General features: G+C 36.0%; 1 protein-coding gene and 1 long non-coding RNA gene across 3 annotated transcripts in view; one reads left to right on the top strand and one right to left on the bottom strand.

Annotated features, from left to right (window-relative positions):
• LOC119877150 overlaps positions 1–16,288 on the top strand; it is a 60,625-nt gene that overhangs the window by 16,617 nt on the left and 27,720 nt on the right. The gene's annotated exons all lie outside the window — the stretch shown is intronic.
• The window catches only part of WDR35 (WD repeat domain 35), a 58,254-nt gene that overhangs the window by 10,897 nt on the left and 31,069 nt on the right, over positions 1–16,288 (bottom strand). The window contains exons 12-19 of the mRNA XM_038560847.1: positions 15,655–15,799; positions 12,790–12,859; positions 11,718–11,771; positions 9,708–9,817; positions 9,033–9,243; positions 3,398–3,478; positions 810–946; positions 59–262 (exon numbers count right to left, since the gene is read on the bottom strand). Coding sequence (XP_038416775.1) covers positions 59–262; positions 810–946; positions 3,398–3,478; positions 9,033–9,243; positions 9,708–9,817; positions 11,718–11,771; positions 12,790–12,859; positions 15,655–15,799 — 1,012 coding nt within the window. The remainder of the gene's footprint in view (positions 1–58; positions 263–809; positions 947–3,397; positions 3,479–9,032; positions 9,244–9,707; positions 9,818–11,717; positions 11,772–12,789; positions 12,860–15,654; positions 15,800–16,288) is intronic.

A 16,288-nucleotide genomic window follows, 5' to 3' on the forward strand; every position in this document is an offset into this window, starting at 1 on the left:
GTACAAAAAAAATCACCAACACCAAAGTAGAGCAGGGGCCTGGGCCTTCATTACCTACCTTCTGTCCATATCAAGGTACATTCTTTCTGCCTCTTCAAACCTGCCAAAGTAGGCAGCAACTTCGGCCTGCCTCATGGGCTCACTCTGCAGATTGCCCAGACGCTTCACAAACTTAATGCCTTGGTAATCTTTGCAGTGCACAAATGCTTGCTCTGCAGTGTGCAAATCCAGTTTCTGAAGAGCTGCTTCAGCCAGCAGACGCCTTTATTACAAAAAAAAAAAAAAAAAAAAGCTTATTGTAATTACTGAGATAAAAAAAGTCTTGAACCAGAATTCAATTAGTATACCAATTTTTTTCAGTTAAACAGGGTGGGAAGTCATTAACATATTTATACACGTTTCACTTAATATTATGCTCATTTTGAGTACTTCCAAATCTGAAATGAATTTCTGTATTTAAAAAGAAGAGCAAGAATGGAAGTCTACCCCCACGAAGGCTACCATGAGAGTAGGGAACAATAGAGCTAAGACTTTGAAAGCATATACCAGTCATTCGGGGAAGATTTTTATTTTATTTAATTAATTAATTAACTAATTTTAAAGATTTTACTTATTTATTTGACACCGGAGGGGGGTACAAGCATGGGGACTGGCAGACAGAGGGAGAGAGAGAAGCAGGCTCACCCCTGGGAGCAGGGAGCTCAACATGCAGCTCCATCCCAGGACTCTGGGATCATAACCTGAGCCTGAAAGCAGACACTTAACCAACTGAGCCACCCAGGCGCCCCAGATTTTTTATTTTTAAATACCAGAGTCGGGGGTGTGGATTATCCTCTATGAATTGAGATGCATCTTCAATTCCAACCTTTTCAATCAATGCTCGACTATCTCGCAAGGACCGAATCTCAAAATTAATTATATAATCCTTGTTCGGATGTTCGGGATTCTAAAAGTAACATGAAAAAAAAGTCAAATGGCTGCCTTTAGAGTTGTGTTTCTTTTTTACAGGAAAACACACACACACAAACAACCGCATCATGTTATAATCCAAAAATGGGAAGAAAAGCTATTCCAACGTGTGGGTCTTCCGAGTTGTCTGGAAAACACCCACAATCCAGCTTCACTCCTCTTGAGGCTATGTGGCTGCCCTGGGGAATAGGGCAGTGATGGAAGAAGGGGGTCTCTTAAAATTATGCAGCCTTGTTTCCCTCAGCTTAAATGTCATGTTCCCAGGAGCTGCTATTCTCCTCGCCCAAAGTGCTGTGGCTTCCACCAGAGCAGAAAACACATGTGTGTGCCTCTACCCCCTCATGCCTTAATCTCCTCTTTCCTTGCCAGGGGCAATGAAACTGTTGCTCCGGGTGCTGTTGGGCAGCAGACAAGCAAATAAAAGAAAAAGAGCAAGTTTTCATCACCTCTTTTCTTTTAATTTTGCAAGCTGACCCCTCCAAAAGAAAATAAAAAATTTTGAAGGCCAGCCTTGCAGGAAAGAGCTAGCTAATGGGCAAAGAAAGAAAATAGTAATTATGAACTCACCAATATCCTACATATTCCAAGGGAAAAAAGTGGAACATACAAGAAAGTTAGAAAAATCAGTAATGGCTACCAGAACTGAGTTGCGTGTGCCCCTCCTCACCCTGCAACCAAACCAATGCATGTAGAAACTAAAATATTCTCCGGGAAATCCCTGGCACACTGTAGAAAGTAGTATGGAAAGAGCATGAGTTTTGAATTCAAACAGACCTAAGTTTAAATCCTAATTCCAATGCTCACTGGCTATATGACACTTTCTAAAACCTGCTATACCCCCCTCCAACTTCTCCAAATAGAAACCCAATCATGTCACTTTACTGCTTTATGCCTCTAATGAGTCCAGGATATAGTCCAAACTCCACAGAAGGCACACAAGGCCTCTTATAACCCAGGCCAACCATCCCCATGACCGTTCCCTTCTTCATTTCTGCCAGCACTACCAATTACACACACCACCTTTGAAGCCAGACAGCTTGGAGTCAAATCATGTCTCTGCCTACTGCTAACTGGGTGTCACTGGCAAATTAGTTTCTCTCTCCAAGCCTCAGATTCTTCATCTGAACAAATGAAGATAATACTCAAACTTACTTTCTAGAGTTGTAAGGATTAAATAACACACATCAAACATTTAGCACAATGCCTGGTTGTGCTATTCATATTACTCACAGTCTCAGAACTGACCCAATGTTCTCTCACTACAGACTTTTGAAGGGATACATCTGCCAACTGAACGACAGCACCCCCACCCCTTGTCTAGTTGCTGAATTTGTCTATCTTCCCAACCCCTCTACTTGAGGCCAGGAACTGTGTCTTACTGACTGCCAGTAAACATTTCCTGAGTCAATGAACAGATGAACTTTTGGTAAATCATTTTACTCACTAAGAGCCTTCTTCATCTAAAAATGACATCTGTGTAATATGTACCAGGCATGGTTGGAACAACAAATGAACAATGATATATAATGACAAATGACAAATGAACACTTCCTTTGAGAGGTACTTTAGTAAATGTAAATTTAATAAATTCCTTCTTTTTCCTTTTGCATTCCTTCTGTTCTAATCCTCCAAGAAATTTCTCATGGGAAAAAAAAAGAAGTGAGTTATAACACAAGGGGTACAATTTACATATTAAACCCAAACATGAAAACATGCTACAACTGCAACTAACTCTGGAAATATAAAAATCTAGTATTCAAAAAAACTGGATGAAGTACACAGAAAAAGTATAAAACAAAGGTAAAACTGTTTTCAATATATTCTTAGCAAAGAAATTCTCAAAAGTTGGTCAAGGAAGGCCAAAGTAGAGGTTCAAAAAGATATCTGAAATCAGAAACGAATTGTTTTATAAAGCCTGAAAAAAAAATAGGATAGTAGCCCTGCAAACAAAAAGTTACTCAATTACCCTAGAATTACAGAAGACTAAACTGTCAAATTTCAGTACCTCTGTTATTAATATAAAAACAATGACAAAAACAACTAGCTATCATTTTTTGAGTTCTTGATCCTAGCTGTGGTAAGTGCTTTTTACACATTACCTTACACAATAACAATCCTGTACGATAGGTTCTATTATTATCCATATTTTAGAGACAAAAAATTGAGGTTCATAAACACGAAAGGGAAATGAAGCTCAAAAAGGTGAAGGAATAAATAAATAAATAAATAAATAAATACATACATACATACATACATACATACATACCAAAAAAAAAAAAACCCCAAAAAGGTGAAGGAACCTGTCTAAAGTGGTACAAGTGACAGAGCAGGGCCGATCCACGTTCCTAACAGGGACACCACACTGCCTGGTGAAAAAATAAATCCAGCCAAGCCAGCAACAGAAATACAATTGTTTTTTAAGAATTACCTTCAGTATCTCATCCAAAAGGACAGATTTAATTTCTAAATCCTCAAAGTTACAAATATATCCGGAAGTCTGAATGGGCTCCTTTAAAGATAAAAACACATGTTATGTTAAATTGAACAAAATTTTCCTTCCTTTAGTATGTGATTTTATATTTATTATCAACATTTTCAAACCAACAGAAAAGTACAAAAAATGTCATTAACAGCTATATGCCCATCATCTAAATAGTTATTAACATTTTTCTAAATACACTTCAATTTTTTTGGCTATAGTATTTAAAAGTAAATCAAGTAAATTTATAGACATTATGACATTTCACCCCTAGCTATTTCAGTACATATCTTTAAAAGATAAAGATGTTCTTAAAAAAAAAAAAAAAAAAGATGCTCTTTACATAGCCACGTTACTATTACTATACCTTATGAAATCAGTATTACTTCCCTAATAGCATCTAATATCAGTCCAATTTTTCTCAATACCACTAGATAATTCTTATTCATGCAATGCAACAGGAAATTTAATTTTAAATTTACCTGACAAGCACTATATTTGTATGTAAGTACATATATCAAAGAAATTAAGTACCATACTGAAAGTCTACCCTCTGTAACATTAACCAGAGAGCATTCCTGATAGATTGTCTATATAAGAAGACTTAATTTGCCAATTTGTGAATACACAAGTCTGTTACAGGTCTGTCTCTTATCCTAGTGTTATGCAGGCTTATAGAAATCAAGTGTAGTAAACGCATATTACAATGTAAAGTGAGCTGCCCTAAATCCGTAGTAGAAAAAGTTAAGTATAAATATTATGTAAACAAAGAGAAAAAAACTCTCAATATACTTACTACCCCCAAGAACACTGTAGAAAGGATAAAATAATGTCTAGTAATGAAAATAATAGCAGAATGTAATTTTTTAAAATATGTGTTTACGTGTATATTATGAAACAGAAAGCAAAATCCAAAGGAAAAACATACTGAATTTATGACTCTGAAACTTAGTTCTTCATATGATAGAAACTACAAAAATTACAATAGGAAGATACTAAAAAGATGGATATTACAGGTGAAAGTTGAATCATTTAGTATGTCGAAGTTTAGGGCTCTTGCATACATATTATATGTGTTTATTGAGTCTTAAGGTGATTATTTTCTTTTAAAAAATAAAAATTGGGGGCACCTGGGTGGCTCAGTGATTGAGCATCTCCCTTTGGCTGAGGTCATGATCTCAGGTCCTGGGATAGAGTTCCATATTCGGCTCCCCACAGGGAGCCTGCTTCTCCCTCTGTCTATTTCTTTGCCGCTCTCTGTGTCTCTCATGAATAAATAAATAAATATCTTTTAAAAAAAAAAGTAAAAATTGTTGAGAAAATTTTACAAAATCCCTTTATTTCTTAAAAAAAAATTGTACTATGTAAAGGCAAATAATATGTCTTTATGAGCAATGAACATCCAGAGAGAATCAGAACAAATTTAATTCAAAAAGAAAGTATATAATGACATATTTCTTATAGAGGCCTTTTGTACCCTTTAATTATTTTGATACTATATGTATCCAAATATACCTGTATAAAAATGTTTATCATTAGAAAATGATTTTATTTTTGGCTAGATAAAACACAAAGCAAGGTAACCAAAAAAAAGTCATAAAAGATAATGCGTGGATAAAAAGTTACACCAAAAACAGAGAAAGGAAGAAAATACAGGTAGGAGGAGAGATCAAAAATTAAGAGCTTCCAAAATAATCTATGATTATTGGCACATAAGTAAATATGCAAATATCTGTGTAATTCAGATTTTAAAAAGTCAACTTCTGCTTGAGGGATCTCAACTAATTCTCTTTATTTTCCAAAATTCACTAGATATCATCCACGTTTCAACTGAAGTTTTAGACCTGCTGACAAAAGCAGGACACATTCCCTTATGCAGTGCATAACAAGTTTGTTTTTATCAAGAAAGTATTTACAACTTCACCAATCTATATACTATATTAAGTACTCTTATTCAGTACATAACTCAGAAGGTCTCAACATGGACAACAGAACAGGTATCATGAAGGGCTTATCCACTCACTTCTAGCATATTGTGACATAACGAAGTTTGTACAGACTTAGAGGACTTAAGGATTATAGTACATAATTTTTTTTATAGTACATAATTTTTAGCTAATCTTCATAAATTGGACCTGTCGTTTAAAAATCTTCCTGCAAAGAATCTGTGAATTAGCAGAATATTGGTAATGTGAGAGCAAGCAAACAGTCACCCTTCTTACTCCTAGCATAAATTCCAGGGTTAGGGATCCCTGGGTGGCGCAGCGGTTTAGCGCCTGCCTTTAGCCCAGGGCGTGATCCTGGAGACCCGGGATCGAATCCCACATCAGGCTCCCGGTGCATGGGGCCTGCTTCTCCCTCTGCCTATGTCTCTGCCTCTCTGTCTCTCTCTCTGTGTGTGACTATCATAAATAAATAAAAAATAAAAAATAAATAAAAAATAAAAAAAATAAAAAATAAATTCCAGGGTTAACCACATTACAGAGTGAAAACCATTGTAGTCTAATCAGGTCTGACAAAAAGTCAGTTAAAAAATGGAAATTATCAAAAAAAAAAATGGAAATTATCAAGACTACTTGAAACATGGGACTTATACTTACTAAGTTAATAATTCCATATTCTTTTTTTTTAATTATTTATTTATTTATTTATGATAGTCACACAGAGAGAGAGAGAGAGAGGCAGAGACACAGGCAGAGGGAGAAGCAGGCTCCACGCACCAGGAGCCCGACATGGGATTCGATCCTGGGTCTCCAGGATCGCGCCCTGGGCCAAAGGCAGGCACTAAACCACTGCGCCACCCAGGGATCCCATAATTCCATATTCTATATAAAGTGTGCATTACGCCTGAGATATCAGCTAAAGGTAGCCTGAACCATAATACTATGACGTTTTAAAATAAGGTTTACTTCCTGTTTTTTTTCTCATTCTTTTAAAATTTCTATTTCAGGGACATGATTGAAAATATATTTTTATTAATGTGGTAGGACATGTATATAACTTCTAAATAAATAATTATGCATACATGAAGGTATGGATTCAAAAGTGTGGAAACCCCTTGTTTGGTAAAGAGGTGTATAAAAATGAGAGGGTGAGTGACAAAAATATGAGATATGAAAGGAATACAAATATGAAATAGCACCAATGAGAGAGAAGATCCAAAAAAAGACTAGAAAAGCTGAATGAGTCCCTTGAGAGGGTCACTGGAGATAAAAATGATCAAGCAGGGAATACCAACATTAAATTACTCATTTCCAAATTCTCAAAGAAAGTGTGTTTTATCAGTAAATTACAACTTCACATACAAATGGCACCCTTTCTCCACATATAATCTGAAGAAAACTTTACAACTTAAAGGAAAGGTATGAATCTAGAATTCATAACACCACTCAAATGGATAAGAAGGTATTCAGTATTAATTGTCAAACGATAGCCTATCTCCTGAATAATAAAAGAATACAATGTCCTAAAGCAGCCCCAGTAAATTGTTTTGAAGAGTGTGTCCTTACATGATCAGTCAAAGCAGCTACAGGAATGAACAGCAGAGTAACTAACCAAGCAGGGCTCACAGCCAGCCAGTGTCCTCATGAATGAAAAGAATGGCAGGGTTTATACAGAAATCCAGTCAGTGGTAAGGATGAGAGAAATTCATCTAGTTTTAAATCCAACATAACTTGAACTACTTGCCAAGGCAGAAAACAAACTCAAAAAAAAAAAGAAGAAGGAAGGAAGGAAAGAAAAAAAAGAAAAGAAAAGAGAAGAAAAGAAAAGCAAAGCAAAAAGAAAAGAAAAAGGCTGTTCTGTTAAAACTACTTAAGAAGCACTTTGCACCAGGCCAAGACATCTTTTCCCCTGGTGTGTCACACACACATTATAAACAGCCCAGCACAACACTCTCACCTGTCCAGGCATATGATTTCTCACATAGGACACTCAGGGCCAATGACAGAAAAAGGACTCTAACGTTCAAAAAGTATTCCTCTCCCATCCTCAAGGTTATCCTGTGGTTACCTGTCAAATTTTCACACTTTTTTTTTAATTAATTAATTTATTTATTTATTTATGATAGTCAGAGAGAGAGAGAGAGAGAGAGAGAGAGAGGCAGAGGCATAGGCAGAGGGAGAAGCAGGCTCCATACACCGGGAGCCCGACGTGGGATTCGATCCCGGGTCTCCAGGATCGCGCCCTGGGCCAAAGGCAGGCGCTAAACCGCTGCGCCACCCAGGGATCCCCCTCACACTTGTTTTTGTGGCAAGCATCAGATTTCCCTTGGACCCTTGGTAGGAGCCCCTGCTTGCAGGTTAAATGCAGCAGCAGCCTCAAATGCCTTTCCTTTAAACAGTACCCAGAAACTAAAAGTCACAAAGATCCTTAAGACTCCCTAAAAGTTTTAACAAATCCTTTTTTAAAACAGATTTTATTTATTTATTCATGAGAGACACACAGACAGAGGCAGACACATAGGCAGAGGGAGAAGTAGGCTCCCTGTGGGGAGCCTGACATGGGACTTAATCCCAGGGCCAAAGGCAGAAGCTCAACCACTGAACCACCCAGGTGCCCCTTAACAAAGCCTTTGAGAGCAATTTATATCAGGTCAATTCCCAACCCACAGAGCCTGAGTAGAGCTAAAATGAGGAAATGCGAAAATAATTTAGGCTATTAAAGGGACAAATAGTTTACCACTAAGCAAATTACTCTAGAAGATCTTTGGCACCTCAGGGACCCAAGCATTCAATTTCTATCCAAAAAGGAAACTGTAGATCCACACATCAATTGTACAGCCTTTATCAAGTTACCTCTTATTATTTACATTTGTTGGGTACATCAAGCATAAAGAAAATTCCCAATTGAAAATGTATTAATTATTCAAAAATTGTATAAAAGATTTATTTCAATGATGCATTGATTAGGCTACCACTCAAATGATTTTGAATTTCCTAAACACAAATGCTGATGCAGACAGACAAAGGAAAAATTAGCTGCTGTGAGCTGCAAGGAGAAAATCAAAAATAGAACTTTAAAACTAGTGAGCATGGGGCTTCCTGATATGCCAGAGAGGGTAGATTAATCAGTCCACACTTGCATATTCATAAAATTATCAGGGTGAAAAAGTCCAGGATTCGTGGCTGACAGAATTGGTGTGAATATAAATAAGACCAAGGAAGCACAGATTAAAGTAGATAGAGAGGCAAAGAGGATAAAAGCACAAAGCAATTTCAAAACAGCATTTTTTTTGGTTAGGTTTTAAGCAATTTTAGTAAACGTTACTACTGATTTTTTTTTCTTAACTTTAACAAGTAAAAAATAAAGACTATATATTAGAGATCATGACTCCATCTTCTAAAAAGAACAGATAAATGCTCAGGAAGTGCCTTTCAGAGAAAGCAGAAAATATTTAAACAATCAGTATTATTCCCACTCAAGACCAAATATGTTACAATTCCACAGAGATGTTTCTATTTCTTTTCAGAAATTCATGCAGCCAACACCAACAAACCTCTTAAGGAAACAAAGGGAAAAAGTCACGTTTTGATTATCTGGCTCATTATTTATGTACTGTTAATGCTCCTTTTTTTGTGTTTACCTCAGGATCCAAGTTTCTGAAAACATACATTCTTGTCTTCTCCATCATTGCAAACAAATCTGGATTATCTTTGGCCCACTTCATATCCCAGACATCTTTCCGCTCCAATTTTAACAACTCGCCAGTGACTTGCTGTCCTGTGCTGTCTGTTACCCGAGCATCCAAGTCAAAGAACGTTAGAGCTCCTGAGATGTCTATGATAGCCAGACGACTACAAATAATGATGTTGGAGAAGGGAAACAAAATTGTAAAATGACGATCAGCAATCACAAATATTACGACCTATTACTGTTCTTCTGCAAAATCAGTTCTTTAAAACTGGGAAGAAGGCTTTAAAGAAATAACTGGTTTTAAATTTTTATAAATTTGATAGAAGACATGGACTATTCTCCGTTTTGCTTCCTTGTGAGGAAAAAGTATCCAAAAGAATTAAAGCAACTGACATGCAAACAATTTAAAGTATTACATTAGAATCTCTATATTTTGCCCAATTAGAGAAAACCATCTAAACACAGTATAATACAAATATCTAAATACAAATCTAGTATAGTAATATCACACTGAACTATAAGACAAGCTTACAACACACGTCTTTGTATTTATTACATAAATCCAACAATCCCACTTGATAACTTCTATACCCCACAACTACATGAGGAGAAATTTCAGACTTACCTAGAGTTGCAATTCAAGGATAACTGGTAGGCTCGACAATTAAGGGAATATTTTTGAATTAAACCAACATTAGGAAGACTGTATCTCTGAATGGCACCAGATTCACGACCCTATGGAAATTACTTTTGATTACTACAGCATATTTACATAATAAAATTAAGTTACAACTACAGGCCTTTCTATATGTTGATACATTTGTTTCAAAGCCAAAGTGATAGTGTCATAACTAATTTCCAATTCTAATACTAAATCACATTGCTGAGTGCATATATATCTCCTGATTTAATTAAAACCCTTTAAAAGTAGCTGAAGGTGAACTGATTTTTTTTATTTGGCATTCAAAAGAAGTCAGGAATCTAGCTGTTCAATAATACATAAAGTCTTACATCACAAGGAAGAAATAACAAGGGTTATTTAACAGTTGTTATCTAGGCTAATATTCAGGGTACACAAAAAAGCTAAAATATAAAACACTTACTGAATTAAATTTCATATATATGAAAAACCAATGTAAGATCACCATACAAAACAGTTGTTACTGAAAGTCTACATTTTTACGCTATAGCCACTTATCTGATACTAGTTAGAGGCAAAGGGAGATGATCAGAAAGCAGTGATACAATGAGTATTAGTTTAAATGGGTCTAAAAATAAAACAGATTATAAATTATTATGCAACTCTGTGCAAGCCTTAATGCTGACAGATCAACAGTTGGTATAAGGATCAGGAGAGAACTGTAGTTTCCAAATGCTTCTGTGCCTCTGGTGGTGGCAATGGGACAAAGCAGAAAGCTGTGCTCAGCCAATCTTTCCCTCTCCCCTTTTTAATCAGAGCAGCACTGTTTTTGCAGCATGATTCTCAAGAGAGGACTATCAGAAAGGCTGGAAGGATGAGAGGGAGAATATACTTTAATATGTAAAAGGGAAGCATGGGTTTCAGAAGATTTACCATATTGGGGTATGAAATAAGATCTTCTTTTTGAAAAAAGGGGTCCTGCGCTTTGAATGTTTAAAAAAAAGTAATTATTCTAAAACCTTTTACATTTCAACAGTGAAAAGCAGTTTTAAATGCAGAAGATATTTTCTCCATTAAAACTTCTGACTGGTATTAAAACTATCCGAGTATGTTTCTTATAGGTAGACTCTGTCATTTAGGAATTAAGTCAATTTTTGTGATTGCTATGAATTGCATGTTATTTTTTTTTCTGCAAATGTCAGAAACACAGCTAACACACACACACAAAACAAACAAACAAACAAACAAAAACTCCCTGCCATACAGCAAAAAATCTAAAAAGAAAAAAAGAGGCTCTATAAGACAAACAGCTTTAAAAATACTGATGAGGAAAAACAAATACTACATTCTTAAGATTTTGTCCATCATAAAATTATCTAATGGCTAAGGAACGTAACCAGAACTGTAAATACACACTATTAAGGCTCTGATTACATAATTATTCAATGACTTCACCAGCATTACAATATTAAAGTAAACATTTAGTTCTAAAATTAGTATTTTCCAATGTCAGAGCTCAAGAAAAGACACTACAACATCGATTTTATTTGAAAAATTTTCCTAGACTTCTTCATTTTATTGGTTAGCAAACACATCACCTCTTCATTTTAAGTCTTATGACAGTAGCTGAGCCAAAACACTTCTCCAACACAAAATAGCAGGCCATCTAGAGGAGGAAGCTTTCTAAGACCTACTACTGCTATCCAATCCACTCCACACCTGCCAACTTGTACGGTCATTCGACCCAGTGTCAAACTCTCCCCAACTGGCCACTATTCTATTGCTTTTACAAGCAGCTATTTTTGCAAATGCTTAACAATTTGTGAGGCAATCTTTAGAATTTTCTTATTTTTCACACTGGACTTTGTAAATAGGTGCCCACAAGATGATGTTCAAATCCAAAGCATTTGCTCTATTTGCTCACTTTGCTCTATTTTTCTAATTTAAACAATTATTATACATAATGCTAGTTTTTTTTTTTTTTTTTGAACTTACCACAATCAGTGTCTTATCAGAGGCAGTTATGGCACAAATTGGATCCCGGGTGCCCTAAAATAAATCATTATTCTTTAACAAATATTTATTGAATAAGTAATCTGGTATAAGGTAGTATGCAATTCACTAAGAATACTTTAATGTATTTAACCTAACATTTACTTAATGAGCACCTACTACGTGATAGATACTGAACTAAGCACGAGAGACACTCGGATAAAATCTTTCCCCTCCAGGATTCCTCCAAAGCCTACTGGGGAAGACAGCAAACCAAACACCTAATTACAGTACAGTATGATCAAAGTAGTGGTGTGCTCACGAGTTACAAGCACACCAAAGGAAGGAACGTCTCATCTACACAGAAGGGCACGGGGAGGCAAAAACCTGAGCTTTGTCATAAAAGAACAGATGGCAGAAGGGCCAGCCAAGGCCAGAATGAGGAAGGGGAAGTAGCACAGCACTGTAACAACCTGGGTGGATCTCAGGTGCTTATATGCTTAGTGCAGAAAAGCCAATTTCAAAAGGTTCAATGCAACATGATTCCATTCCTTTAAAAAACTCTCAGAGTGAGGAAACTAGAGATAATTAGTGGTTGCCAGGGGGTAAGCACAGGGTGGAAAGCAAGTGTGGAAAAAAAAAAGACATAGCAGGAGGCAAGTCCCTTCCCAATGGTGAGATTACCTCAAACTATGCACACATACATTAATGGGAAAACTGGGTAAGGAATGGGGTGGGAGTCTAGCTAATGGTGTCATCACCAATATCAATACCCTGTTTTTTATATTATCCTAGTTATAGAAGATGTCACCTTTGAGGGATGCAGGGTAAAGAGACACTATGTGCTATCTGTACAACTTCCTGTGAATTTATAATTATTTCAAAAATTTTTTAAGAATCAAAAGAAAAAAAGCAGACATAGAAAACAGTTTTTTGAGACAGACTTTTTTTTAAAGAATTACTAGAATAAGATGGTATTTAGTAAAAAAAATTCTTCCTCAGATCTCAAAATAAAGTTACAGTATTTCCAAATTTACAGATATCAACATTTGCTGGCAATAATAAGATCACCTACTTGAATGGCTTTACTATAATCAAGCACCCCATCCACAGATCCAGAAGGAGTATCATCAATATGATAAATTCTGGGGGGAAAAAAAGTGAGAATTTCAAAGATGGTCTAATAAGTAAAGGTGATACCATTTCCTAATTTTTAGAACAATTAAAGGATTGGATGACATCCATGAATATTATTATATAACATAAACGTCCTGATTATTTTAAAGAGTTCTTGACACAGTTGCATCCCACAAAGGTGGAAATCATCCACCAGGTGTTTACTAGTTATGCAAGTGTTACATTCCTGAAAGTTCTGCCAAAAAAATACTTGAACATTCAATCACATATTTCCAATGAATTTCATTAAGCCACAAAAGATATTTTACCTTATTCTGCAAATGAGTATCACTCAGGAATAATTTCTAATACACTAAGTAAGTTTCTCTGTTATTTCTCCATAATTTCCCTTCTATTGATATGCTTAATAAAGGTAAAGTTTAAATAAACTTGGGAAGCTGTAGTTAATGGAATTCTTATTCTAAAGTAAAGAATTGTTCCCTGTGTTATGAAGATGCACTACTTTTGGACTTCCCCCATCTGATACATTTAATATAATACTATTCACACCACAGTATCTCTATTACTTTGTCTCTCCGACCAGTTGATGAGTTTCCTGGATGCAAAGACCATGTCTCCAGTGCCTAGCACAGTGCCACACACTGTCAGGTGCTCTAAATCTGCTGGAAAAATATTAAAATGAGTGGGGCGGAATAGGGAAGATACATCAGAGTAGCTATGAAGCCCTGGGCAAGTTAATTAACTTCTCTGAGCCGCAATTTCTCCATGTGGACAATAAGGGCAACTTTGAAGGGTTAAGAGGCAAAAATAAAGTGAGGTTTGTAAAGCACTATGCACAGAGCCTGTTGATCATCAAGAAATCATACATGGAATATAGTCACAAAAAAAAAATCAAACCATTTCCTATCTTTAAAATATTATGAAATTTTTATCATTAAGTTGAAATCGTAATTGTACTTTCATCAATATAATGATATTAAATGTTATATAGATATGTATCAAATGCAGAAAGAAAATATATTAAAAATAGAAAATAATTTCAGAGGTGCCAGATTTCTACATCTTAATACATTTCTATTAAGTATATCCAGCTAATATGTCTACTTAGTTATCACAAAATAAAAGTCAAAGGTCAGAATAGGAGGTCTTTTAAGAGATTTTGTGAGCACCTTCCATCTCATAAAACAAGTAGAGTACTGCAAGAAAGGCCAATCTGAGTGAGCGTTTCAGAGCAAGATCAACCTGGTTCCCTGGCCCATCTCTGCTTATCCGGTGGTGACCTTTGGCAAATAATTTAAGCTCCTGTGTCTTAGTTTCCTCTCTGAAACAGGATTAATAAGAGTACTGACTAGGCTTACTGTAGTATCTAGCACATTAAAAGTATTCAATCAATGATGGCTATTCTCACCATCATTCACCATATTTTACAGATAAAGCCCAGAGAGATGCTTCTCCATCTGTAAAACTAGCACGTGTGTCCCAGATAGAAATAGAGGCATATGCTGCCATCTTAAAGCCAGAATATCTTTAGCTAGCTCTCAGAGGACACTTTCTCTATGGAGAGGCTAGACTCTTTGGTCCCAACTTTGTCCTAAGATCTCCCTGCAGACTGTGGTTCTTTTGCTTATTATTGCTTCTGCTTTCACATGCTGTTCTAAAAGAGGCCAAAGATTCTTCCCATTTAGACTTTCAGAACTACTGAGAAAACAAGATATAGTATTTTCAACTGTTTTTTTAAGAAAGGGAAAAGGGGGGGAGGGGCAGAGGGAGAGCCAGAGAATCTTAAGCAGCCTCCAGGCCCAACACAGAGCCCGATGAGGGGCAAATCCCACAACCTTAAGATCATGACCTGAGCCAAAATTGAGAGTCAGACACTTAGCCAACTAAGACACTCAGGTGTCCCTCAACTGTTTTTTTTTTTTTTTTGGTTGCTTTTTTTTTTTTTTTTTTTTGCTTTCACATGAATTCGCATATCTAAAATATTTTTACTGGGGACAGTTCTCCTATCTTAGTGAGTCTTAAAGGAAAGACTGCATTAAGATCTCAAGCATGTGTGAAGGAAGATGATCTGAAATGACCCCCTGCCGCCCACTCCCACCAACACAGGCCTACACCCTGATTAAGAATTATTAGCTTAAAACACTCAACAAAATGCTCTTTTTAAAGGCTTAGGATTACAACAAAAGGGCCAAAAGAGTATCACCAACAGAGACAACAAAACTAACAAAACATAGTAAATGCATCTGCACCCCAGGGAATCCCCCCCATCCTAGCTCCTAACTCCTCAGTGTGGTAGAGACCCCTCTACCATTCAATCCTAGACTCCCTGGAATCCAGGGCAAGACAAGCCAAGTGACCAGTTCACCTCCCTGAAGACCTTCTCCGTATCTAAGAACCTGCCTCCCCTGTGGAGACTGATACTACAATCGCCCCCACCCCTCTAGAAAGACCTATACCACTAACCCATAAGAATGAATTTTAGACATGCAACTGAATAATCATATTTCAAGTATAGCATAATAACCCTAATTTGGTAGGAGTAGATGAGTGAGAATAGCTACTTCCTTATAAAAACACAGATTTCCACTCTTTATCTCCGAGGGCTTTCTTTTATTACACCACACACTTATCATTTATTTTGATAAATTTAAATAATTTGAAAGATTTTGAAATCAATGGGAAAATATTATTTCTAGTAATCAAAACAATTTACAGTTCTCAAGCATGACAATGTATAATTAACTATGACTGATTTAAATGCGATATGGTCAAGCTACTAAAAACCATGCGTCAAAAGATATACCTTTCTCTCCCTTCCTTTCGAGACCGCGTGATCTGATTAATTTCCAATGCTGTGAGCTTCTTTGCCACACGATATTGCCAGGTATAAAATGCTTCTTTCGAAGCTGCTATCACATGGGTTTTGGTCATTGCAACAAATAATGGTACTATTAAAAAGAGCATTAAAACAATTAGGTTACAGTTACACAGAATAGCAGAATGTTTGTGCTGCAAAGGAATTCAGTGAGCACTGCATTCAACCCCTCATTTCAGACAATATACCTCACACACAGTCTCTGAAATAAAAAAAGAATCAAAAGCTTGCAGAACTATACAAAAACATGTTACATCAAAATGGTTCAAAGACTTAAATGTAAGAGCTAAAACTGTAGAAATCCTAGGAAAAAAAAACTCAGGAATAAATTTTGTGACCATGGATTAGGCAAGAGTTTCTTAGATATGACACTGAAAGCACAAGCAACAAAAGAGAAAGTAGATAAAATGGACTTCATCAAATTAAAAACATTTGTTTCAAAGGACACCATCAAAAAAGTAAAAAGACGACCCACAGAAGAAAATATCTGTAAATCATATATGTGATAAGGAATTGTTTCTAGAATGTGTAAAGAAGTCTTATAATTCAATTAAAAAATGGG

The sequence above is a fragment of the Canis lupus genome, chromosome 17 (assembly GCF_011100685.1).
Source record: "Canis lupus familiaris isolate Mischka breed German Shepherd chromosome 17, alternate assembly UU_Cfam_GSD_1.0, whole genome shotgun sequence".
Lineage (NCBI taxonomy): Eukaryota > Metazoa > Chordata > Mammalia > Carnivora > Canidae > Canis > Canis lupus.